General features: G+C 38.8%; 1 protein-coding gene across 1 annotated transcript in view; it reads right to left on the bottom strand.

Moving 5' to 3' along the window:
• PPAP2A (phosphatidic acid phosphatase type 2A) overlaps nucleotides 1-26,320 on the bottom strand; it is a 109,732-nt gene that overhangs the window by 22,657 nt on the left and 60,755 nt on the right. The window contains exon 3 of the mRNA XM_011996756.1: nucleotides 16,544-16,824. Coding sequence (XP_011852146.1) covers nucleotides 16,544-16,824 — 281 coding nt within the window. The remainder of the gene's footprint in view (nucleotides 1-16,543; nucleotides 16,825-26,320) is intronic.

Genomic DNA, 26,320 nt, shown 5'->3' with positions numbered 1-26,320 from the left:
AAAAGCTGAATAATTTTTACAAGTACAGGGAAAAAAACATGAGCTTGTTACTCTCCTGCTTCAAGTCCTTCACTAGAACAAACTGTTAAGCAAAGAGTAAACACACTCTTCCTAAGCCCCAACAGCTCCAGAACCATCATTAGTTAACAAAATACTTGATACAGTTTGGATGGGCATCCCCTCTAAATCTCATGTTGAAATGTGACCCCCAATGTCGGAGGTAGGGCCTAGTCGGGAGGTACTGGATCACTGGAATGGATCCCTCATGAATGGTTTAGTACCATCCCTTTGGTGATGAGTAGTTCTAGTTCTCACTCAGTTCACATGAGATCTGGTTGTTTCAAACAGTCTAGGACCTTCTCTTTCCCTGTTGCTCACATGCCATGTGATACGCCTGCTTCCTCTTTCACCTCCCACCATGACTGTAAGCTTCCCGAGGCCCTCACCAGAAGCCAAGCAGATGTTGGTGCCATGCCTACACAGCCTACAGAACCATAAGCCAAAATAAACCTCATTTATTAATTACCCAGTCTCAGATATTCCTTTAGAACAATGCAAAACAGCCTAACACACTACTTACAGTTCCCAACGTATCTGTTTCATGCTGTTTATTCAACACCTCTGCCTGAAATGAGCTCCACACCTTTCTTTGGTAATTATTACTTAAGAGTCAATTCAGCCCCTGTTTCCTCCAAGAAACCTTTCCTAAAAATCTAGATTGGATTTATGGATCACCTTTCTCTGAAGAGCACTCAATGAAGATATCAATCATAGCCCAACCTGTTATGTTAAAATCATCTGTTACTGAACCTTCTTCCCCAATTACATCAAAAGCTGGACAGGCTGGGTAGAATATGATGTTTTAAATAGGTTTGACAGTATATTTTTAGTTCCATAAGATATGTTAATTATTTTTAAAAATCAGAAGGTACACCAAAACAAAAGAAAAATTACTGGTAAACTCCCATCCTCCCTGATTGAGATCACGTCTTAATTCATGTTGTACTCTTAACACCCTGCAGCATTATCGAACATAGAGTAGGTATTCAACGTGGTTTTTTCCCTTTCTGGCTAAAGTAGAATCTAAACTATTGAATAATAAAGTTTTATTTAATTATCCAAGAAAATCCTTATACTTTTCAAATTTAAATGTCATAAACAAATTCACCTTCTCCCCCACCCACAGGCATCAAGAGTATCACTTTAAATGGCTTCACAAGAAGTATACTTCTTTTTTTTTTTTTTGGAGACAGAGTCTCGCTCTGTCGCCCAGGCTGGAGTGCAGTGGCTGGATCTCAGCTCACTGCAAGCTCCGCCTCCCGGGTTCACGCCATTCTCCTGCCTCAGCCTCCCGAGTAGCTGGGAGTACAGGCGCCCGCCACTGCGCCCGGCTAGTTTTTTGTATTTTTTTAGTACAGACGGGGTTTCACCATGTTAGCCAGGATGGTCTCGATCTCCTGACCTCGTGATCCGCCCGTCTCGGCCTCCCAAAGTGCTGGGATTACAGGCTTGAGTCAAAGTATACTTTAACAACTTATGTTTTGACAGTTATAAAAATACATTAATAAAACTAAGGAATATACTTTATCATGTAATTAAATGCTATATACTAATAAATTACATCAAGCCACATAAGGTATCTAATTTAGACACCTTACTGCCTGATGTATTTTCCCCTTTCAGTGGTTAGAAATTTGGACTTCCTCATCAAAACTGAGGAGCATTAGGAAGTCCAGTTTAACTTCCCTCTCGTCATTCTTTTGTCAGAAATCTTGGGCAGTGTCAAAGTACATTAGCTTAAACAAGCAGAACTTAATGCATCTTCCCCCAACACATCTGGCAAGTATTTGAATAGTGTGTGCAAAATGCCTCAAATTCTTTTTTCCATTATGATCACAGGCAGTCAGATTGATTAACTGAGTAAATAATATTCATAATGCTTAAGTACAGATGTATCCTGTTATAAATTTTTTTAAATTCAAGTCTTAGGCCAGACACCATGGCTCCCACCTGAAATCCTAGCAGTTTGGGAGGCTGAGGCTGGAGGATCACCTGAGTTCAGGAGTTCGAGACCAACCTGTCCAACATGGTAAAACCCCACTTCTACTAAAAATGCAAAAATTAGCCTGGTGCAGTGGCATGCACCTGTAATCCCAGCTTCTCGGGAGGCTGAGGCAGGAGAATTGCTTGAACCCAGGAGGTGGAAGTTGCAGTGAGCTGACATCATGCCACTGCACTCTACCCTGGCCAACAAAGCAAGACTCTGTCTCAAAAAAAAAAAAAAAAAAAATCAAGTCTTTTTTTAAAAACATGCTCAAAACAAACGTAAGTAGCACAATAACAAACCACAAACCATAAGAGGAAAGGGTTTAGGGGCTGTCTGAATTCTATTTCCCAATGCCTATGTGAAGATTTTCTCAATTTTTACAGGAATATTTCTGTTCTTCCATAAACCAAAAGTCTTACAAATTGCCCATCTTCGCATGCAAAAGTTTATAAACATTAGCCCAGAAGCAAAATATTGCTTCTGAGTTGCAATATATTATGTAAGAAAAAATAATTAACATAATACAAACATAAAAGTTGGCCAATCCTATATCTCCCTCCTGTAGTATCTTCCAAGTTTATTATATAAATGAACAGTATTGTTATTAGATAATATTACCTAATGTCTCTGCAAACCTCATTCTCCCAAAAGAGTGGCATTAGAAATTCTGTATCAACAAAAGCTTTTTCTGTCTGTCTGTTCAATAGAAAATGACATCACAGGAAATCAAGATCCAGACAGGTCAGTAGGTTACTGGTCAGTAAATTAGCTGGTCCAGGCAAAGTTGGTACCATTCTGGTACAGCAAATTTCTGTACTCCTCAGGGGCTATTATTGGTTTTCTTACTCACATATTCCCTGGAGACTAAGTAGCATGCTTTTTGCCTACAAGCCTAAATTGTCAGGTACTGACATTCAGAACAGGGGAGCTGGAAAGAGGTACTGACCTTTAAGTCACATTCTGGTTAAATACAATAATAATTAATATCCTCTCACAAAGTAAAGGATCTTTTTAAATGATCCCCTTCTTAATTCCATTATGCTGCTATTACTATACAGGTATCTGATTTAAAAGGCTGTCTAGTTACTGACATTCATATGCATGAGAAATATAAGCCTTAACAAACAAATCTTTTGGAGTCACAAAAGCTTACCCAGTAACGTCTACAATTAGATCATATTCTTCTTCAGCCATTCTCTCAAAATGTAAAGCCGGTTGTACTAGGTACATAAGTACCAGAGCCAGCCAGGCAGTCTAGTTATAGAGTTTTCCTATGACAGAAGGCATTTCCTCAAACTTCAGCTTTATTTATCTGCATGTGGGTTGCATTTAAAAAAGGAAATTTATTTCTCACATTCAATCATACATACTGCAAGTAAGCATCTGAACAATATAAGGCTTCCATAATCCAAACAAAAATAATTTTGTATTTAAATCTGATTCATACAGCCAGAGATCAGTTACTCAGAATGGATCAGAAACACTGGGCCTGTGCTAAAACACACACTATTTAAATAAAAGCCAGAAGTAAAGAAAAAAAAAAGCAAATCTCTTCAAGCAGCCAATAGTTTCTATACTGTACAATCACAAATAGACCAGCTAGGCAGGGCACGGTGGCTCACACCTGTAATCCCGGCACTTTAGGACACCGAGGCAGGCAGATCGCTTGAGCCCAGGTGTTTGAGACCAGCCTGGGAAACATGGTGAAACCCTGTCTCTACAAAAAAAAAAAAATACAGAAATTAACCAGGCATAGTGGCTATACCAACAGCACCTATAGATGCCAACAAGCACCTATAATCCCAGCTGTTCGGAAGGCTGAAATGGGAGATTGATTGCGCCTGGGAGGTCAAGGCTGTAGTGTGCTGTGATCGTACCACTGCTCTCCAGGCTACAGAGCAAGACCCTGTCTTAATTTTTTAAAAATAACAAATAGACTAGCTAGCTGCGTATGACTTTAAATTTATCCTAACAAGGTAAATATAAACCCTTGTATCCTGAAGTAGATGTCATCCAAGGTCATGTTTTCATAATCCAGGTAATCTAAAGTAGTAGTTCTCAAGCTGTGGTGCCAAGATCAACGGCAGCATCTGAAACTTGTTAGAAGAAACACAGATTCTCAGGCCCCATGCTGAATCTTCTCAATCAGGCACTTGAGGTTGTGGCCCAGCAATCTGTTTTAATAAACCCTCCAGATAACTCTAATGAACCATTAAAATTTAAGAGCCATGGACCTAAAGAGAATCTTGGCCTGGGAAGGGAGTTACAGATGGGAACTACCTGGGCTCATTAGCTTTTTTTTTCCCCAAAAAAAATCTTAAAGGAATGGTATTCTCACTGGCATTAGTAATGGCAGTCCTAAATAACTGGATGTTCTAATATTGCAAGTATACAGCATCTTTTAATTTATAGTAAATTCTTGTATATTAATTTTAAATTATGAACTCTAGATAATAAAATTAATAAGTATTCTATTAAAGTCCACTTATGCTCTTAGTTCTATGTTTAGGACCTAAGGGTCACTACAACTGAAGTCCAGTAAAAGGTTTATAATATCAGTAACAGCAGACAGAGCGCAAAAGTGAAGAGGAGATGACGGGGAGAAAAGAGAGTCAATGGGAAAAAATCAAGACCAAAAACCAAAATTGTAGGAGGATATTCTCATCCTTACATGTAACTCTGACTCATTTATACAGTCAACAAAAATGACTCATTTTGGGTGCTTATGTTCCTTTCTCCCCAACGTCAAGCATTATAATTTTATAATTAAAAGCTTATATGGTGGCAGGCTGTAGAGATAAGTAAGTTAAAAGAGCAGATTACACTATAATCCTAAAAAACTAGAGACAATATTTAGACTGGATATTTTTGCATTTTTAGCTTTCTGACTTTTAAAATTCAAGAGAAAAATAATAGGAAAGTATGTATCCAGCCAAACTATACTCCACAATAAAACAGCAATGCATACCCACAGTTATGTGCCAATATTATACAGCTCTGAAACTGGCAACAACTGACTCGTTCTGGAAAGACTGATGGAAATTACATTTTTCTAGAAAGATACAAAGTCTTTCTAAAACTTCATTTCTACATTTGATTTTCCTTGCTCCTTGCTTCAGAACCCCAAAGCTTACTAAGGGAGCTTATCATTAAAAGCTATAAACAGGCCTGGTGCAGTGGCTCACGCCTGTAACCCCAGCACTTTGGGAGGCTAAGGCGGGCAGATCATGAGGTCAGGAGTTCAAGACCAGCCTGGCCAACATGGTGAAACCCAGTCTACTACAAATACAAAAATTAGCTGGCTGTGGTGGTGCAGGCCTGTAATCCTAGCTACTCTGTAGGCTGAGGCAGGAGTACTGCTTGAACTCAGGAAGCAGAGCTTGCGGTGAGCAGAGATCATGCCACTGCACTCCAGGTTGGGCGACAGAGCGAGACTCTATCTCCGACAACAACAACAAAAAAAGCTAAATAATTACTTTTAATATATACAGCTCTGCAATTTCAGTTATCCAAATATTAATTCTGCTTTTAAAGAGGGTGCTTTCCCAACCCTTACACAGGACTGTAAGTGGACATTTGCAATGTGGATGGTTGTAGAAATTTTAAATAGGTAAAAAGCCTAAGTATACTTAGGTCAAAAGTGCAAAGTAACAGTACATGGCAGCCAATTTATATACATCAGGAAGAGAGAGTGAACGAGTATGACATGTATATATCACAAAATATTTTTATACCATTTTAAATCAATAATGTATTTCATATTTTGTCAAAATGGCTTGTACAAGAAACAAAAATATCATCAATAAGAAATATCACAAGAAAACTCTGAGCTAAAACAAAATAAGATTTATGTACCTGAACCAGAGAAATGATATATGTGTGAATAATTTGCAAGGGGGCTCATGCCTGTAATCCCAGCACTCTGGGAGGCCAAGGCAGGTAGATCACAAGGTCAGGAGTTCGAGACCAGCCTGGTCAATATGGTAAAACCCCATCTCTACTAAAAATGCAAAAATTAGCTGGACGTGGTGGCAAGTGCCTGTAGTCCCAGCTACTTGGGATGCTGAGGGCAGGAGAATCGCTTGAACCCAGGAGGTGGAGGTTGCAGTGAGCCGAGATTGTACCACTGCACTCCAACCTGGGTGACAGAGCGAGACTCCATCTCAAAAAAAAAAAAAAAAAAAAATTCATTTACATTACACTGTCTAGACTTTAGGTACACTCTTACCACCACAATGACTTTCTTAAATTCGTTGGTTGAGAGAAAAGATTAGAGTTTTCCTGCCTAATTTATTAACATGTTGGTTGATCCAAGAGATATTAGAGACGTAGGCATGGCATTTGGTGGAATAGTACAAAACAGAACCAACACCCTGAGACCGAAGTCCCACCTCCATTTTATTAAGTTTCTAGAATCAAAAACAAAATGCTAATCCTTACTGTGCTTCAAGATCTTTATTCATAAAAGTGGGACAATATTATTGTCCATGCCTATGTTACAAGAGTGCTAAAAGGATGAAAATGAGTAACAAATGGTCAGCATGCAAAAGCTTGGATATTTATGCCAGAAAATAAGGAGATCGTTAACTCCCAGGTTAATCTATGATCACTGAAAATAAACACCTTTCTTCATTTGGTTATAAGTAAATAATAAACTAATACATATACGCTTTTTTTCCTGTAGCTTGGTCATGTATTAACCTTTAAAAAAAAAAAAACAATAAATGAAGATGTATATTGTAACCCCTAGAGAAACCACCAAAAAACAGATAATGTGTCAATAGGATACTTAAATTGCTACACTAAGAAAAAAATTGTTTAATACAAAGGAAAGCAGTATAGGAAGAACAGTAACAAAGAGACGAAACATAGAAAATACATAGCAAGGCTGGGCGTGGTGGCTCATGCCTGTAGTCCCAGCACTTAGGGAGGCCAAGGCAGGTAGATCACCTGAGGTCAGGAGTCCGGGACCAGACTGGCCAACATGGTGAAACCCCGTCTCTACTAAAAAATGCAAAAATTAATTGGGCGTGGTGGTGCATGCCTGTAATCCCAGCTACTCGGGAGGCTGAGGTGGGAGAGTTGCTTGAACCCAGGAGGCAGAGGCTGCAGTAAGCCAAGATCATTCCACTGCAATCCAGTCTGGGCGACAGAGGAGACCCTGTCTCAAAAAAAAAAAAAAAAAAACAAAAAAAAAAAAAAAAAAAAACCACATAGCAAAATGGCAGAAAAATCTAGCCATATTGGTAATTACATTAAACTTTTGATCAAAGGGCAAAGATTTTTCAGTCCGGATTCAAAAGAATAAGCAAGATATGACTACTAAAAGTTACACTTTAAATTCAAAGATTCAAATAAGCTGAAAGTTTTACTTACAGAAAAATTTATAACCCAAACAATAAGCATAAGAGAACTAGAGTGACTATATATTAATATCAGGCAAAATAGACTTTAAAACAAAGAATGTTTCTAAACACAAAGAAATACACTGATACAGAAAAAGGAGCAATACAGCAGGGAAAAAAAAAAAAAAACCCCAACACTTGTAAGTGTTACATATTGAACAGCACAGCCACAAGATAAAAAAACAAAGTTTACACAAATGAAAGGACAAAAAGGCAATTCAACAATTATAGTTAGAGATTTCAAGCTCCCCAAAAAATAACTCATAAAACATGTTGGTTAAAAAAAAATCAGTAAAGATATATAAGATTTGAGTAAACTATCAATCAACTTGACCAAATTGATTTCTATAGAACACTTCACCAGAAAACAGCAGAATACACAAGATCTTCAAATGCACATGGAACATTCTCCAGAACAGACTGTATGTGAAAAATGTGGGGGCCCAGAGGGATGGGAATCAACTAATTTGAAAGAATTCTAATCATATAAAGTAGGTTCTCTAAACACAATGAAATTAAATTAGAAATCGATGACAGAAAGATAAATGAAAAATCCCCTACATAACCCATAGATCAAAGAGGAAGATGCAAGGGAAATTAGAAAGTATTGTTAGTCCTTGCACAACACAGGTTTGAACTGTGCTGGTCCACTTACATACAGATTTTCTTCAATAACAGCTACATTGAGCATGCCTGCCTTTCCTGCCTCCCTTCTACCTCTGTCACACCTGAGACAACAAGACCAACCTCTCCTCTTCCTTCTCCTCCTCAGCCTACTCAGTGAAGAAAATGAGGATAAAGACCTAATTTAGGATGATCCATTTCCACATACTGGCAGATAAATATTTTGTCTTCATTATGGTTTTCTCATTTTCTTTTTTCTACCACACTTCATTGTAAGAAGACAGTATATAGTAAATATGACATACAAAATATGCATTAATGGACTGTTTACATTATTAAGGCTTCCAGTCGACAGTAGGCTATTTGTAGTTAAGTTATGGGGGAGTCAAAAGTTATATGTGAATTTTTGACTGCACAGGGGGTCAGCGCCCCAGTCCCTGCATTGTTTAAGGATCAACTATATTTTCAGTTAAATAAAGATCCAATATATAAAAATTTGTGACACAGCTAATAACCTAAGCATCTACTTTATGAAACTAGAAAAAAGAAAAGAAAACAAAACTAAAAGCAGGAAGGAGAAAGTAAATAAAAATCAAAGCAAAAATAAATGAAACTGAACACAAAAAAATAGATAAAAATCAATGACATCAAAAGAAACCCTTGAAACTAATCAAAAGGTTAATAAAATTGATAAGTTTCTAGCCAGATCAGTCAAGAAAAAAAGACATAAGACACAAATTATCAATAGTAAGAATGTAAGAGGGGCTATCTCTGCAGTTCCTACAAACAATACAAAGATAGTATAATGACACGACAAACAACTTGATGCCAATAAATTTGACAACTTACATGAAATGGACAAATCCCTTAAAAGACAAACAACCAAAGCTCATAGAGAAAACACAGATAACCTGAATAGTTCTATATCTATTTAAAAACTTGAAATCATATTTAAAACCTTCCCACAAAGATTATTCGAGCCTGAAGGCATGTACCTTAGTCCCAGCTAAGTAGGAGCCTCAGGTTGGAGGATCACTTGAGCTCAGGAGTTCAAGGCTACCATAAGCTATGACTGGGCCACTGCACTCCAGCCTGGACAACAGAACAAGACCCCATCTCTAATTAATTAAATAAATGAATGAATGAATATAAATTTTTTTTAAAAATTTTAAAAATAGGCTGGGAGTGGTGGTTCATGCCTGTAGTCCCAGCACTTTGGGAGGCCAAGGTGGGTAGATCAGTTGAGACCAGGAGTTCGAGACCAGCCTGGGCAACATGGTGAAACCCTGTCTCTACAAAAAATACTACAACAACAACAAAAATTAGCTAGGCGTGGTGGCGCACACCTGTAGTCTCAGCTACTCAGGAAGCTAAGATGGGAAGATCACTTGAGCCAGGAGGTCAAGGTTTCAGTGAGCCAAGATCACACCACTGCACTCCAGCCTAGATGACAAAGTGAGACCCTGTCTCAGTTTAAAAAAATAAAATTAAACTTAAAACCTTCCCACAAATAAACTTCTAGGCCCAAATGGCTTCACTGATGAATCTGACTAACATTTAATACCAAACTTTTGACACCAAAGCTAGACAAAAACTTTACAAGAAAACTACAGACCAATAACTCATGAACATAGATATAAAAATCCTTAACAAAATATTAGCAAACCAAAACCAATTAATATAAAAAGTATAATACTCCATGACCAAGTATATACCCCAGGGATAAAAAGTTGCTTTGATATTCAAAAAACTAACATAATATATTATATTAGAGAATAAAGAGGAAAAACAATATAGCCATCTTAACAAACAGAAAAAGCATGTCACAAAATCCAATACCCATTCATGATAAAAATCTAACAAAAAGCATCTACAAAAAAAAAAAATGAAACACACAAGTAACATATTTGTGAAAGGCCGAGTGCTTCTTTCCTAAGGTCAGGAAGAAGACAAGCAATCTGCTCTCACCCCTTCTTTCAACCTTGTATTGGAGGTCTTAGCCAGTGTAATAAGGGAAGGAAAAGAAATCAAAGGCAATGTAGAAGAGAAAAGAAGTACAGCTCTCTTTATTCACACACAACATGAATGGGAAAGCAAAAAATCTTCAGGAATCTATAAAATTACTCCAAGTAATAAATTAAATTAGGAAGATTGCAGGATACATGATTAATATAAAAACGAACTGTACTTCTACATGCTCAAAACAATTGGAAATTGATTTTTAAAAAAAACTCACAATGGCATTAAGTTAGTAATACACTTAACAAAACGTATGCAAGTCCCAGACCCTAAAAACTAAAAAATACTGGCATGAGAAACTAAAGAAAACCTAAGTTAATGGAGAGATACATATTCATGGATTTGAAGCCCCAGTATTAAGATGGCAATTCTTCAAAAATTGATCTATATATTTGAAGCAATCCCAATAAAAATTCTGCCCTTTCAAAGAAAACATACAGAACTTACAATAGACAAAGCAAGCTTTAAAAAGAAGGACAAAGTTAAAAACTTCCCAATACACCTCATTTTAAAACCTATTACAAAGTTGCAGTATGGTATTCACATGAGAGGCATACAGAGCAATGAAGTAGATTAAGTGTCCAGAAATAGACGCACATGTATATGGTCGATTCATTTTCAACAAAAGTGCCAACGGAATTCAATGTGAAAATGGGGTTTTTTGGTCAATAACGTTGGAACAACCAGATATTCAATGGAGAAAAAGTAGATATTGACCCTTTTTGTCACATTATACACAAAAAAATAATTCAAATGGATCACAATAATAAACAAAGAACTTACTGGAACATTGAGGCAAGTAAAGATTTCTTAGGACACAGAAAGCACAAACCATAAAAGAAAAAAATGATAAATTAGATTCCATCAAATTTAAAACTTATAAGCTTCAAAAACCACCATTAAGAAAACAAAGCAGCCGGCCGGGCGCGGTGGCTCATGCCTGTAATCCCAGCACTTTTGGAGGCCAGGCGGGCAGATCACGAGGTCAGGAGATTGAGACCATCCTGGCTAACACAGTGAAACCCCGTCTCTATTAAAAAAAAAAAATACAAAAAAATTAGCCAGGCGTGGCGACGGGCACCTGCAGTCCCAGCTACTCGGGAGGCTGAGGTAGGAGAATGGCGTGAACCTGGGAGGCGGAGCTTGCAGTGAGCCGAGATCAGGCCACTACACTCCAGCCTGGGGGACACAGCAAGACTCCATCTCAAAAAACAAACAAAACAAAACAAAAACAAAAACAAAAGAAAAGAAAAGAAAGCCATAAAAAAGAATGAGTTCATGTCTTTTCCAGGGACAAGCATGAAGCTGGAAACCATCATTCTCAGCAAACTAATACGGGAATAGAAAACCAAACGCCACATGTTCTCATTCATAAGCGGGAGTTGTACAATGACAACACATGGACAGAGGGAGGGGAACATTACATGCCGGGGCCTGTCAGGGGGTGCAGGGTTAGGTCGGGGGAGAGCATTAGGACAAACACCTAATGCATGTGTGGCTTAAAAACTAGATGAACGGGTTGATAGGTGCAGCAAACCACCATGGCACATATATACCTATGTAACAAACTTGCACGTTCTGCACCTGTATCCTAGAACTTAAAGTAAGATAAAAAAGAAAAAGAAAAAGTTGGGCCAGGAGCAGTGGCTGACGCGTGTAATCCTAGCACTTTGGGAGGGTGAGGTGAGATCACTTGAGGTCAGGAGTTCAAGACCAGCCTGGCCAACATGGTGAAACTCATCTCTACTAAAAATACACAAAGTAGCTGGGCGTGGTGGCACACACCTGTAATCTCAGCTACTCAAGAGGCTGAGGCATGAGGTTGCAGTGAGTCAAGATTGTGCCATTGCACTCCAGCCTAGGTAACAGAGTGAGACTCCGTCTCAAAAAAAAAAAAAAAAAAGAAAGAAAAGAAAAAGTTATTAGGCATGGTGGCTCATGCTTATAATCCCAGCACTTTGGCTTTGGAAGGCCAAGGCAAGAGGGTCGCTTGAGCACAGGAGTTCAAAAACAGCCTGGACAACAAACAAAGCAAGACCCTGTCCCTCAAACAAACGAACAAACAAACAAACAAACAAATAAATAAGAAAATAAATAGCAAGCCACAGATTGAGAGAAAATATTTTCAAAACATATATCTAACAAAGGACTTCTATTCAGAATATATAAAGAACTCTTACAACTCAGGCAAGCAACTCATTTTTTTTTTTTTAATGGGTAAAAGAGTTAACATTTCAAAAATGACAATAGCTGAATGGACAAACACACGAGAAGATGTTCAGCAACACTGGTCATTAAGGAAATACAAATTAAAACCACACTGAGACACCGTAACAAAAACCTCTAGAATGGCTAAATTAACAAAGACTGGCCATTAACAAATAATGGCAAGGATGTGAAGTTAACTGGGATTCTCATGCATTGTTGGAGAGAATGCAAAATGGTACAACCACTGTGTAAAAGATTGGCAGTTTCTTAGAACAGTAACTACACACATGCTATATAGTCCAGCACTTCTACTCCTAGATATTTGTTCAAGAAAAATAAAAGTATATATTACTGTACTGGTACATAATGTTCAGAACATCTTTTTTGTTTTTTGCTTTTTTTCTTTTTTTGAGAAAGAGTCTTCTTGTTCTGCCGCCCAGGCTGGCACAATCTGGGCTAACTGCAACGTCCACCTCACAGGTTCAAGTGATTCTTGTGCCTCAGCCTCTCAGCCTCCCGAGTAGCTGGGATTACAGGTGTGTACCACCACACCTGGCTAATTTCTGTATTTTTAGTAGAGACAGGGTTTCACCATGTTGGCCAGGCTGGTCTTGAAATCCTGACCTCAAGTGATCAACCCAGCCTTGGCCTCCCAAAGTGCTGGCATTACAGGCGTGAGCCACCGCACCTGTCCAAAACAGCTTTATTTTTAAAAGCCAAAACTTGGAGGCAACCCAAATGTCCATCAATATTTGTATGAATGGATAAGTAAACTGTGTTATATCCATACAATCGAATATACCTCAGGGGGGAGAAAAAGGAACAACATGGATGAATTGCAAAACTAACATGTTAAGTGAAAGAAGGCAGACACAACAAAGTACTCACTGTATGATTCCTTTTAGATAATATTCTAGAAAACACAAAACTATAGGGGCAGAAACTTGACCCTGGGTTTGCAGATGGGAGTGTGAATTGACTGTAAACACTCAGGGACAAGCTTTTCAAATATCTGAAAACTTGACTGTACCGGTAAATAACTTTACGAATACAATTTATTCGGTTTATTCAATTGTACACTTAAAATGGCCAAATTTTATGTTATGTGAATTATACCTCAAAAAAGCTATTTAAAAGAGTAGTTCAACTAGTATCTATTCTATTTTTTCCTTTGTGATTTAAATCCTATAAGTGTTTTTTTGTGTGTGGGGGGGTGGTTTTTTATTGTTGTTGTTGTTGTTGTTTGAGATGGAGTCTCACCCTGTCACACAGGCTGGAGTGCAGTGGCGCAATCTCTGCTCACTGCAACCTCTGCCTCCCGGCTTCAAGCAATTCTCCTGCCTCAGCCCTAAAGCTAGATCTGTGAAGGCACAGATTTTTTTTTTTTTCTTGAGACGGAGTCTTGCTCTGTTGCCCAGGATGGAGTGCAGTGGCATTATCTTGGCTCACTGCAACTTCCTCTCCCGGGTTCAAGCGATTCTCCTGCCTCAGCCTCCCGAGTAGCTGGGATTACAGGCATGCAGCCACCATGCCTGTCTACTTTTTGTATTTTTAGTAGAGACGGGGTTTCACCATGTTGGCCAGACTGGTCTTGAACTCTTGATGTCAAGTGATCTGCCCACCTCTGCCTCCCAAAGTGCTGGGATTGCAGGCATGAGCCACCATGCCAGCCGTAATCCTATAGCCGGTTTTATCATTGCATTCATAAATAGGTATGGCATTTTTAAAAGGCTATATGGTTAAGCTATAGATGGAAGAAGAAATCATGATAATTTTATTCTATTAAATCGGGGTGTCCAATCTTTTGGCTTCCCTGCAGCATACTGGAAGAAGAACCGTCTTCGGCCAAGCATAAAATGCACTAACAATAGCTGATGATAAACAAACAAACAAAAATCATAATGTTTTAAGAAAGTTTACGAATTTGTGTCTCCGTCTCAAAGCCATCCTGGGTCACATGTGGGCCACAGGTCGGATAAGCTTGTATCAGATTTTGTTTTACATGGTATGTTTTTACCCAGCCATTTGTTCTTCTTTATAATTTGTTCTAAATTTCAGTCTCATTTTCAATAGGCTTCCTCTCCTCCACCCAAGGCATTTGTTCATCCCCTCTGTTCCTACTCCTCCACTGAACACTCTAGAATTCTGGCTCTACTGTTAAATTCCTCTATCTTTCTCTGTGTCTCCAAACTGTTCCCTGAAGGCTCTCTGTACCTTCTAGTCATTCAATCAAAGAAGCTTTCCCTAGGATACTGCTCGCCCCTGCAGGGAATGAGATCTCCATAGCCCATATACCTTACGAGTCCAGTATTGATGTTGGTGTTTTCTTCATTCATCAAAGTCATTTCTGGACCATGCTTCCTCTACCCCTCTTACAAAAATGCTTGTTCACCTGAGCTCAAATCAACAATATCACCTTCTACCAACTATTTCTCAACTGTCTATCTCTTCAGTCACTTTTCCCTCCTTCATTAAGACTTTACACCCATATCAGTCCTCCTCAACATCTCAAAGCTTGCCATTTAACAGCTTGATCTTTCTCTTCTTTGACCTCATTATCATCAAGCAAGTTCTCTTCCATTCTCATCATTTGTTTAATGTAAATCTTCCTTGTCAGACTAAGGTCCATGAAGATGGGGACCAGAGATGTCTGGTTCACTGCTAACCCCTAAGCAAATAGCATAGTATATACTCTAGTTAAATAAGATTTTTTTTCATCCCCACTAAATACAAAAAATTGAAGCTACTGGCTGGGCACCATGGCTCATGCCTGTAATTTCTGCACTTTGGAAGCCCAAGGCAGGCAGATCACCTAAGGTCAGGAGTTTGAGACCAGCCTGGAAAACATGGTAAAACCCCATCTCTACTAAAAATACAAAAATTAGCAGGGCATGGTGGCGCGTGCCTGTAGTCCCAGCTACTCAGGAGGCTGAGGCAGGACAATCACTTGAACCCGGGAGGCGGAGGCTGCAGTGAGCCGAGATGGTGCCACTACATTCCAGCTTGGGTGACAGAGCAAGACTCCATCTCAAAAAAAAAAAAAAAAAAAAAAAAAAAATTGAAGCTACTAGCAGGCCCACGTTGCTTACAAGAAAAACAACAAAGACAATGAACTATCTGGAAATTGTATCTAAAAAAAATCAAACAAAGGATGTTTTACCCAAGAAAGTATTTGTACTTTGAACAATTAAAGGAAATTAAACTTAATATATAAAAAGGCTGACAATTTTGAAACTTGAGATGAGGAATTGGCTCTGCTACTAATTAGTGGCTTTACTTAGTGTTCTTAGTCCTCTATTTTTACCTCATCTATAAATTTAAAAAGTTGGATCTTCTGAGTTCTAAACATTCTTTTCATTCATGTCGAATGGTGCCCCAGCATGCAAAAAGGAGCCCAATAAGGATGTTATAAGATGGCAACCTGATGAGCCAGACCTGTCACAATCTGAACCAAGTTACCTTATTAAAAAAAAAAAAATCTAAAAAATAATAATAATCTAAGAATACTAAGATCTAGCAGAGCTTCATAAATAATGGTGGGACTAGATCAGGGTTCAGCAAACTATGAACCCTGGGGCAGTCGCTGTTTTTGTAAAGTTTCTTGGAACATAGCCACATTATTCATTTAAGTATTATCTATGGCTGCTTTCTTGCTATTAACAGCAGAGTTCCATAGTTGTGAAAGAGACTACATGGCCCACAGAGCCTAAAATATTTACTATTGGCTGGGTGTGGTGGCTCATGCCTGCCACCCCAGCACTTTGGGAGGCCAAGGTGGAAGGACCACTTGAGCCCAGGAGTTTGACACTAGCCTGGGCAACATAGTGAGACCTAGTCTCTACAAAATAATAATATAAAAATGTAAAAAAAAAAAAAAAAAATTATATATATACACACACACACACACACACACACAAATGTGTATATATATATACATTTGCTATCTGGCATCTTAAGAAAAAGTTTGCTGACCCTAAACGATCTATAAGGTTCATTTAACATTCTTATATGCTGGCGATGAAAAAAAAAACTGCAGTAAAACACTCTTAAATGGAAGACAGCAATAAAAAAGGAATAAGGCATGAAGAGAAAGAACAATTCAAACAAGATCAAAATTCACCTCCCAGTGATAACACTAACTTCTCTTTTTAAGCCAGTGCATGGCTTATCTTCCAGTCACTGAAACCTTCTATTCCAAGAATATACAAGATTAAACAAGCATTAGCGATTTAACACTCACCTGCCTTCCTTAACTTTTTCTGCATTCCCTCGACATATGTAGTTTTCAATGTAACCATCACTGCAGTTGATTTTTGACCAATCTGGATCACAAACATCCAAGAAGTGAGGCCGCAGTCTGCCTATTGAATACTTGGCAATGTCAGTCAGGGACTGACTAGCAGCTGCACCAAATAAAAAGGTTCCAATGGCTTTGTAAATAGTGGCTATGTAGTTATTCCTGATAAAGGAATTTGAGTGCAAAAGGTTACAGTAAACAGACAGGGTTTCTCCAAGAATCATCTGAAAAAGAAACAGAAAAATAACATGTTAAAGTAGCAAGCAGGCACTTTAAACAAAACGAAACATAGTGGGGAAGAAGGAAATGGTAAATCACAAAAAGATCTTTGTTTTAAAAACTGTCCCAGCCCCTTTTTTCTTTACAATAGAGAGTCAACTTCAGATATCCAATTCTAAACCACAAAAAAGGTGTCTTATCAATGGTGAACATTATTCACAAAGCCATGGCTGGGCCAAAAACATATCATTGCTTACCTAAAATAACAAGATCGTATTTTTTTTCTTGTATTCAAATAAACAGAGTTTTAAAAAGTAGAAAGAGATATATCCTGGAGGACAAAAACTATGGCTTGTCCAAAAAACAAACTTCCGGCTGGGCGTGGTGGCTCATGCCTGTAACCCCAGCACTTTGGGAGCCCAAGGCGGGTGGATCACCCGAAGTCAGGAGTTCGAGACCAGCCTGGCCAACATGGTAAACCCTGTCTCTACAAAAATTACAAAAAAACAACCAGGCATCGAAGAAGGTGCCTGTTATCCCAGCTACTTGGGAGGCTAAGGCAAGAGAATCACTTGAACGTGGGAGGCGGAGGTTGCAGCGAGCCGAGATTGTGCCATTGCACTCCAGCTTGGGCAACAAGAGCAAGACTCTATCTCGATAAATACATACATACATACTTCCCCAATCAGAAACTCCTGTGTATAAGTACTTTTACCTGACAGAGTCTTCATTTTGCTCAAATATTCCTTTGAATCAAAGACATCCACCATATTAAAAAGGGTAAAATCATTTCAGGGAGGATTGCTAGAGGATACAGAGGGCAGGGATTTAGCTAACAGGATATACCCGTCCTGCCTTCCAGGTGACCTCTGCTGGAGGCCCAAGGGGTGGGATGAGACTCTTAGTCACTAATTTAAAAGTATAAAAAGGTTTCTGATGCTTTACAAGTTAACAAACCAGTATCCTGAGAATTCAAAGAATACTGAATGGCAACATTATAAATAGTAACATTTGCTATTAAAAAAGACAGTAAGACTCTAGATACCTAAGACCAAAATAAACAGCTAAGGCCAGGCACTGTGGCTCAACTCCTGTAATCCCAGCACTTTGGGAGGCAGAGGCGGGTGAATCATTTGAGGTCAGGAGTTCGAGACCAGCCTGGCCAATACGGTGAAACCCCGTATCTACTAAAAATACCAAAAATTAGCCAGGAGTGGTGGCAGGCGCCTATAATCCCCAGCTACTTGGGAGACTGAGGCGGGAGAATCGCTTGAACCTGGGAGGTGGAGGCTGCAGTGAGCCAAGATGGCGCCACTGCACTCCAGCCTCGGCGCGACACAGCAAGACTCCATCTCAAAAAAATAATAATTAAAAACAACAACAACAAAAACCACTTAAACACAGAATAGTCTGAACAGTGGGTTTGCTAATCTGTGTGGAGAGAATATAAGTAGCAAAGCTTGACTTGAAATACATTACTAGTTTCTCTACTTCACCTTAAATTTATATAAACAATTTTATAAAGTATTCAAACATTTCCATTTAATGAGGATCAACTGTCTTCAGGGTAAGTCTTACCATAAGTAAAATAAATGATTGCTTCCTGAAAGGGATTTCAAGAATCTGATACCTAAAATCCTTTCCTTATTCTGGCTCAATGACTCCTAGAGTTCCATAATTAGAATGTTATAACTTTGACAATGAGACTCTGAACTCTACAAGGTAAGGAGGATTTCTTAATTGCTGAACAGAAACCTCCTATCACCAGAGTGACCTAAACAAAGTAGGTGGTCAATAAATTTTAGTGGAAGGTGCTGCCTTGGGTAAACAGCAAATGCCCTTAGTTTACACGTTAAGCCCCATAAAAATACAGTTCTAATTATAGTCCTTAATGTGAATGAATTAATCAGATTCTTTTCTGAGAACAGGTCACAGGAGAGGAAAACTATACGTACTTCCAGGAATGCCATTCCTATACAATTTTGCTTAGGGTTATCCCTGACTGCCAACAGAAGAGCCCTTTCCATTTCAGTATACATTGCCTCCTTACGCCAGGAAGGGGTCCCAGTATTTCCTCAGAGATTAGTAGCCAGAAAGAACTTATCTAACATTTCATTTTGGAATTAATCTTTGATTCTTGAAAACATATCAAGTATATTAATCAACCACAGTTTTAGCAGTTGAAACTTCCACATCTCAGGTATCAGCTGTTCTTCCACATCTCAGCTATCAGCTGGCACTCGACTATTTTCCAAAAGCAGGTAGTATGTTTTGTGAGTCTTCCTAGTCATAATCATCATAGTTTATGGCCACCCAAATCCTGGCTCTTGCCAGTGATGACAGAAAATGAGTTTGCTAGGAATATTCAGAATACTGGGCACAGATTAAAAGCTGATCTTCAGAAGCAGTATAAGCTGAAACTTAACCATTAATACTGGGAATGCAGGGAAGTCTCTAAAGCCAGCAAATGCTAGGTTAACTTACATCACTGAGAGAAGCAGACAATAGAGGAGTTCTAAATTAATTCTTCTGAATTAAATGCAGAGATGTGTCTGCCCATTTGATCCACACAAGATAGCCATATTGTTTTGTTTCATTTCAATTCCTTATCCTGACCTTTGAGCCATTTATGCCAATTCTTAACCTTTCATGAAGTCAACAGCTAAGCCAAGTGTGGCCTAATCCTAAAACTGAGATTATTTATAATGTATTATTTACTCAGATTCTAGGATATGATAAATTATCAAAGAAATGAAAATAATGTTTGGAGGAGTAAAACAATACTTATGAAGTTCAAAGCTAATAATTATCTAAATCAGAGTGATTCAACCTTTTTAAACCTGTCTCCCATAGTATTCTCTTACCATCCCCTTTAAATCTCCATCAACCAAGATAGTTTTATGTTTCTACACTGTCCCTATGATTTTGTGTCTTTCATTCAGGGCCCATCTTCCCAAAAGAACAGTCTAAAATCAATGGCACATCTCCACATCTTCTTCTCCCTCCTAAGTATCTCTAACCACTTCCATTTCCTTTATTCTACTGATTTTTTCACAAAAGTCAAAATTGTCTCATCCGATCAAACAGATTTTCTTTCTTTTTTTTTCTTTTTTTTTTTGAGATAGAGTCTTGCTCTGTTGCCCAGGCTAGAGTGCAGTGGCACAATCTCGGCTCACTGCAACCTCTGCCTCCCAGGTTCAAGCGATTCTCCTGCTTTAGCCTCCTGTGTAGCTGGGATTACAGATGTCCACCACTGCGCCCAGCTAATTTTTGTCTTTTTAGTAGAGAAGAGGTTTCACTATCTTGACCAGGCTGGTCTTGAACTCCTGACTTTGTGATCCACCCACCTCGGCCTCCCAAAGTGCTGGGACTACAGGAGTGAGCCACCGCACCCAGCCAGATCAAACAGATTTTTATCAACTCTCACTTACTTTAACTTCTCGGTATATTTGACTTCACTGACCACTTCCTCCTTACTGAAATTATCCCATGTCTTCTGAGAAACTATAATAATCCTGGTTCTCTACCGGCCAGGTTCCCTCAATCACTCATTTATTAATGAATCATTTGCAACTCATGTCAAGGCCCTGGTGTGCAATCTTAATCATGGCGATTTTTTTAAATAAATGATTTACTTTCTAGTAAACAAAGTTAAATGTATACAAGTCTAACTGAGCATTGCCTGAAAGAGGCTGAGTTAATGAATAAAATAGAATTATGTTAATTTAGCACATAAGGCTGGGCATGATGGCTTACACCTATAATCCCAGCACTTCGGGATGCTGAGGCAGGAGGGTTGCTTGAACCCATGAGTCTGAGACACAAGCCTGCGCAACACAGAGAGATTGTATCTCTTAAAAAAAAAAAATGTAATTAGCCGGTTGTGGTGGTGCACACCTGTGGTCCCAGCTCCTCAGGTGGCTGAAGCAGGAGGATCACTTAAGCCCAGGAGGTCGAGGCTGCAGTGAGCTCTGATCACACCACTGCACTCCAAGCCTGGGTGACAGAGAAAGACTCTGTCAATCAATTAATCAAAACATACATATATAAAACCACTGCCCTAAGCAGTGTTTGTTTTCAGTGATACTGTAGAGATGAATAACAGTACGTTTAAACAATCTGTTCTTTTTAAAGCAGTCTGTACTCATCTATTAATTTACTTGCCATTTTATTAAATGTAAAGATAACTTTCTCACAGGTTATGTTGAGAGAGTAAAGAATAGGCCGGGCACAGTGGCTCACACCTGTAATCCCAGCACTTTGGGAGGCTGAGGCGGGTGAATCATGAGGTCAGGAGCTCAAGACCATCCTGGCCAACATAGTGAAACCCCATCTTTACTAAAAATACAAAAATCAGCTGGATGTGGTCGCGGGCGCCTGTAATTCCAGCCACTTGGGAGGCTGAAGCAAGAGAATCGCTTGAACCCAGGAGTCAGAGTTTGCAGTGAGCCAAGATTGCGCCACTGCACTCCAGCCCAGGCAACACAGCGAGACTCTGTCTCAAAAAAAGAAAGAAAAGAAAAGAAATAGCAAAGAATTCCAAGTTAATGAAATATAATTCATGAGTTTTTGCTAACTAAGCATTTTGTCAAGCCCTGTATAGGCCGTGCACATCAACACAGCGCCCAGCAATCAGTGGCCTGCTCTACTGCAGCCCTCCAGGCTAGAGCAAATTCCTGTAGTTCTGTTTGCATGGCATCCTTTTTACTGAGACCAAAAAAAAAGGGCAGAATTGAAAGACAAGTCTATTTCTAGCACTGTTTATTTGAATATTTGAATCCTGTCTGAAATTGGCTATTTGCAACTAAAGTCCTACTAAAAATGTCATATTTAATTGCTTAGCAATCACTCAGAAACATATATACTTTTTTGAAAAAGACCCTACTCCCTCCTTAATGGAAGAATTATAGACTTGGCTTTCTTTTAGCAGTAAAAATTCAGTGTAAAAAATTATCTAGATTAAAAGAATACCTGATTTCTTAAAACTTCCCCGTATTTCGGGAGAGTCACCAACATTACTGTGTAATTACTCTATAGTTCCTTCATACAGTTTCATTCAGGCACCTAGGACATGCTGGGCTCCATGCCAGGCGGTGAGGACACGAAGATGAACAAGATATCATCTCTGCTTTCAAGGAGCTCACAGTCTTATAAAACAAGTATCTGTATTAAGCAAAGGTTTTCTTTTATTAATTATGCACCACAAATTACAAGTTAACTTTCAGTGCTAATAAAGTATTATGATCATTCTTAAGACATTTCTAAATTAAGAAGTTTTTCTTTTTTTAAAATAAACTCCAAAAACAGACATGATATACATGCTGTCATCTTTGGCCTATCTCCTGGATACAACTATATATTTTTTTAATTAAAAAAAAAAAAAATCTGTGTGTGTGTGTGTGTGTTTGAGAGAGGGTCTCACTCTGTTGCCCAAGCTGGAATGCTGTGGTGCAATCATGGTTCACTGCACTTCCTGAGCTCAAGGGATCCTCCTGCTTCAGCCTTTTGAGTAGCTGGGACTACAGGCTCCTGCCCACCGTGCCTGGCCTTTTTTTTTGAAGTGGGGGTGAGTGGGGGGGTGGATATAGGCAGCGGTCTTGCTATGCTACCCAGGTTGGTCTCATACTTTGGGGCTCAAGTGATCCTCCCGACTTGGCCTCCCAAATGCTGGGATTAAAGGCATAAGCCACCACATCCAGCATATTTTCTGGTTTTTTGTTGTTTTTTTTTCCCAGACGGAGTCTCATCGTGTCACCCAGGCTGAAGTACAATGGTGCAATCTCGGCTCACTGCAACCTCCGCCTCCTAGGTTCAAGTGATTCTCCTGCCTCAGCCTCCTGAGTAGCTGGGATTACAGGTGTGTGTCACCACACCCAGCTAATTTTTGTATTTTTAGTAGAGGTGGGGTTTTGCCAGGTTGACCAGGCTGGTCTCACACTCCTGACCTCAGGTGATCCGCCCGCCTCGCCTCCCAAAGTGCTAGCATTACAGGCGTGAGTCACTGCACCCAGCCTTCTGCTTATAAAGCAGAAGATTTATAAGAGATTATAAAAATCATGTAGTCCAGTCAATAGTCTTATCCCTAGACACATTCTTTAAGCATTTCTACCTGAAATACTGGAAAACAGCAGTTACTATTTTAGTTTAAGACTCAGTCTTGCATTCAGTACCAGTAAAAATTCTTTCATATTCACTACTAATCATATATAGAACTACAGCTTTTCTCTCCTGTGTATATTATCTAAAAATTATTTAAAGTAAGCATGCATTATATAAAGTTTTAACATCACTTAGCAATTTTTCTTTTCTAGAACTCAGTACAGAGGGAGAGTCGAAAACAGTAGGTACATACACACAGATACAATAAATTATAAAATGATATCCTATGTATAAAGTATGCTAGAATCATATTGCTATAACATTCAACTATTGATCACAAGATTATTAAAACAATAACAAATTAGAGTTCTAACAATAACAGTGACATGGAAAAGATTAGCATAAAATCTATACATATCCAGCAAGGTTCTTTTCATTTTTTTTTTTTCTGTTTTTTTTTAAGATGGGATGTTGAAGTGTTGTCTGGGCTGGAGTATAATGGCTATTCACAGATGTGATCACCACATACTATAGTCTTCAACCGGGAGACTCAAGCAATCCTCCAGCCTCAGCCTCTTGAGTAGCTGGGACTACAGGCATGTCACCGTGCCTGGCTCTTATAATTACACACTGTTATTTTTTGACTCCACTTAAAATAGCTGAGATTATCTTGATCAAATAAACCATCAATTAAAGGTTAAAAAAACACACATTGTTTTTGGAGGGTTATACATTTAAGCATTAAAAGAATAACAGAAAATTAAGCCAAGGCCCAATAGTTACAAACTTGGAAAAGTGGATTTAACTTACAACGATAATACTGAATGGAATGATTATTCCACCTAATAACGCATAAGGTATGGTGTCTTCTTTGTAAGGGTACTTGATGGACTCATCATTACAGAATACTCCTCGTTGGAAGGGGGTATGCCTTGAAGTAAGAATTGCAAAAGGCAATCCAGCTAGCAAAAGGGAATAAATGAAAATATCATTAAAAAAGAAATACCAAAACTAATTAATGTCAATAATTATCCCAGAGACTCTGTTTAAAAATGTATTTGCCATGAAAATAAGTGAGAGCACATGTAAAAAAGGAAATGCAGCAATGCATGCAACAGAAGTTGGAAAGATTACAGTTTTAAGATAAAGATGTTTTGTCTACAGCAAACAAAGCATTCAAATCCTCTATTAACCAATTTAATAAAGAATTATCTTTCCTTTGTTTCTGTGCAAACACACTAAATGGATTTTGGGAAAATCTCTTCTCACGTCCTTGTTGTCATTTAATCGCCAGGTTTCTAACACTACTTCAAAACCAATTTTTCATGGGCTTCACTTCCAAAAAGAAAACATTTTAGCATTCCACATTTGGATAGGTCATTGTCACTGGCTAAGCTATCAGAGTATCTAAATAAAACTTTATCCACTCATTTCTGTATTGTCTATAGCAGCCTGAAAGCTGCTATAAAAAGAGGAATCCGAACGTAAAGTTTCTTTTTTTTTTTTTTTTTTTTACACGGGGTCTCATTGTTACCCAGGCTACAGTGCCATGGCACGATCATAGCTAAGTGCAGCCTCGATCTTCTGGGCTCAAGCTATCCTCCTGCTTCAGCTTCTCGAGCAGCTGGGACCACAGGCACGCACCACCATGCCAAGCTAGTTTTTTGTTTTGTTTTGTTTTAATTTTTTAGTAGAGATGAGGTCCAGCTATGTTGCCCAGGCTGATCTTGAACTCCTGAGCTCAACTGATCCTATGGCCTCAGCCTCCCAAAGTGCTGGGATTACAGATGTGAGCCATTGCACCCAGCCCTGAGCTTAGTTTCTTAAGATGATGATGGAGTCAAGCACAAAGGCACCTAACAGAGAGCGCTGTTTTTATCATCAGTGTTTTCTGTAAAGATCATGTCTTATACTCACCTCCTAAAATGCCAATTTTTTGCCTAAATGTGAACTTCAAGAATTCAATTATCCTTTACTTCACTGAACTTGACCTACTGATTAATACTACAGCATACTAACTAGTGTTGTAAGAAATGCAAGTTAGCAGAAACCCTCCACGTGAGATCTGCTTTAAGACTGACCCAGGCCTGAAACGCTCATCTCCCTAAGTGATCCATGTCCCTGCAGTAATACCATAACCACTAAGCTAACACACTCACTGCAGAAGTGTTGCTTCTCTGTGAAGCACCAAGACTTGATGACCATTTGCAGTTCTCATTAACTTCACTAAGGCCCTAAAGGCTAAATGACAACCAAGCCTCTGCCACTCTGCCTGAGTGTATTTACCACAAATATCAAATCTGTTCAATCTATTATAAGAGCTAAAAAGGAGAAGCACACGAAATCACATTTCTTTCACTCTTAGCTCTTTTATTGATCTTCCCATTTTTCATTCAGACACTGAATACATGAACCAAAGCTTAGTTCTCTGTATTAGTCAATTTGCCAATAGCTGTCACCCCTTTAAAAAGTCTTTACGATGCTACAAGGTTCCCAAAGCTATACTCCTAGTAATGCTATGCCTTAAAAGAAAAAAAAAAAAAAAAAAAAAACTAAACTAGAGCTGACCTTGCTGACACTTATACTGGCCCTCATATCCCAATTCAGACTATCCTCTGATTCACCAAATAGTTTTCATTCATAGGAATGGGATAAAATGGCCAAGTTTTCAATACATATACCATGGTTACAATATAACTTCAAAAGAATTTGCACAAACCTTTTGCACTTATGAGCACTGTGGAGGTAAATACACAGGACTGTGATTTTATTATTGGTTGCCCCATACAGTAACTAAATGCTTAGCCCCCTAATCAATAACCATACTCTAACTCAATGAGCAAATTTATTTTGTACATAAAAATAACCGCTACTTCTTTTTTCTTTTCTTTTTTTTTGAGATGGTGTCTTGCTTTGTTGCTTAGGCTGGGGTGCAGTGACAGAATCTCAGCTCACTGCACCCTCCACTTCTAGGACTCAAGCAATTATCCTGCCTTAGCCTCCCAAGTAGCCAGGACTACAGGCACCTGCCACCACGCCAGGCTAATTTTTGTATTTTTAATAGAGAAGGGTTCTGCCATGTTGGCCGGGCTGGTCTCAAACTCTTGACCTCAAGTGATCCACCCAGCTCAGCCTCCCAAAGTGTTGAGATTATAGGCATGAGCCATAGTGTCCAGCCAAAGAACCACTATCTCTATAATCCAATTCAGTCTACACAAAATAATGGAAACTTTTACTGTCTACAAAGCATATTTCTGAATTGGTTGCATTTTCCAATAAACATTTCTTTCTTTTGGAATAGTATATTTAGTATAGAAATTAAATTCATGGACATGGTGGCATGTGCCTGTAGTCCTGGCTACTTGGGAGGCTGAGGCAGGAGAATCACTTGAACCCAGGAGG

This window comes from Mandrillus leucophaeus, unplaced genomic scaffold (genome assembly GCF_000951045.1).
Source record: "Mandrillus leucophaeus isolate KB7577 unplaced genomic scaffold, Mleu.le_1.0 Scaffold523, whole genome shotgun sequence".
In the NCBI taxonomy this organism is placed as follows: Eukaryota; Metazoa; Chordata; class Mammalia; order Primates; family Cercopithecidae; genus Mandrillus; species Mandrillus leucophaeus.
The sequence above is the reverse complement of the archived record's forward strand: the minus strand, read 5'-3'. Positions and strand labels throughout refer to the sequence as shown.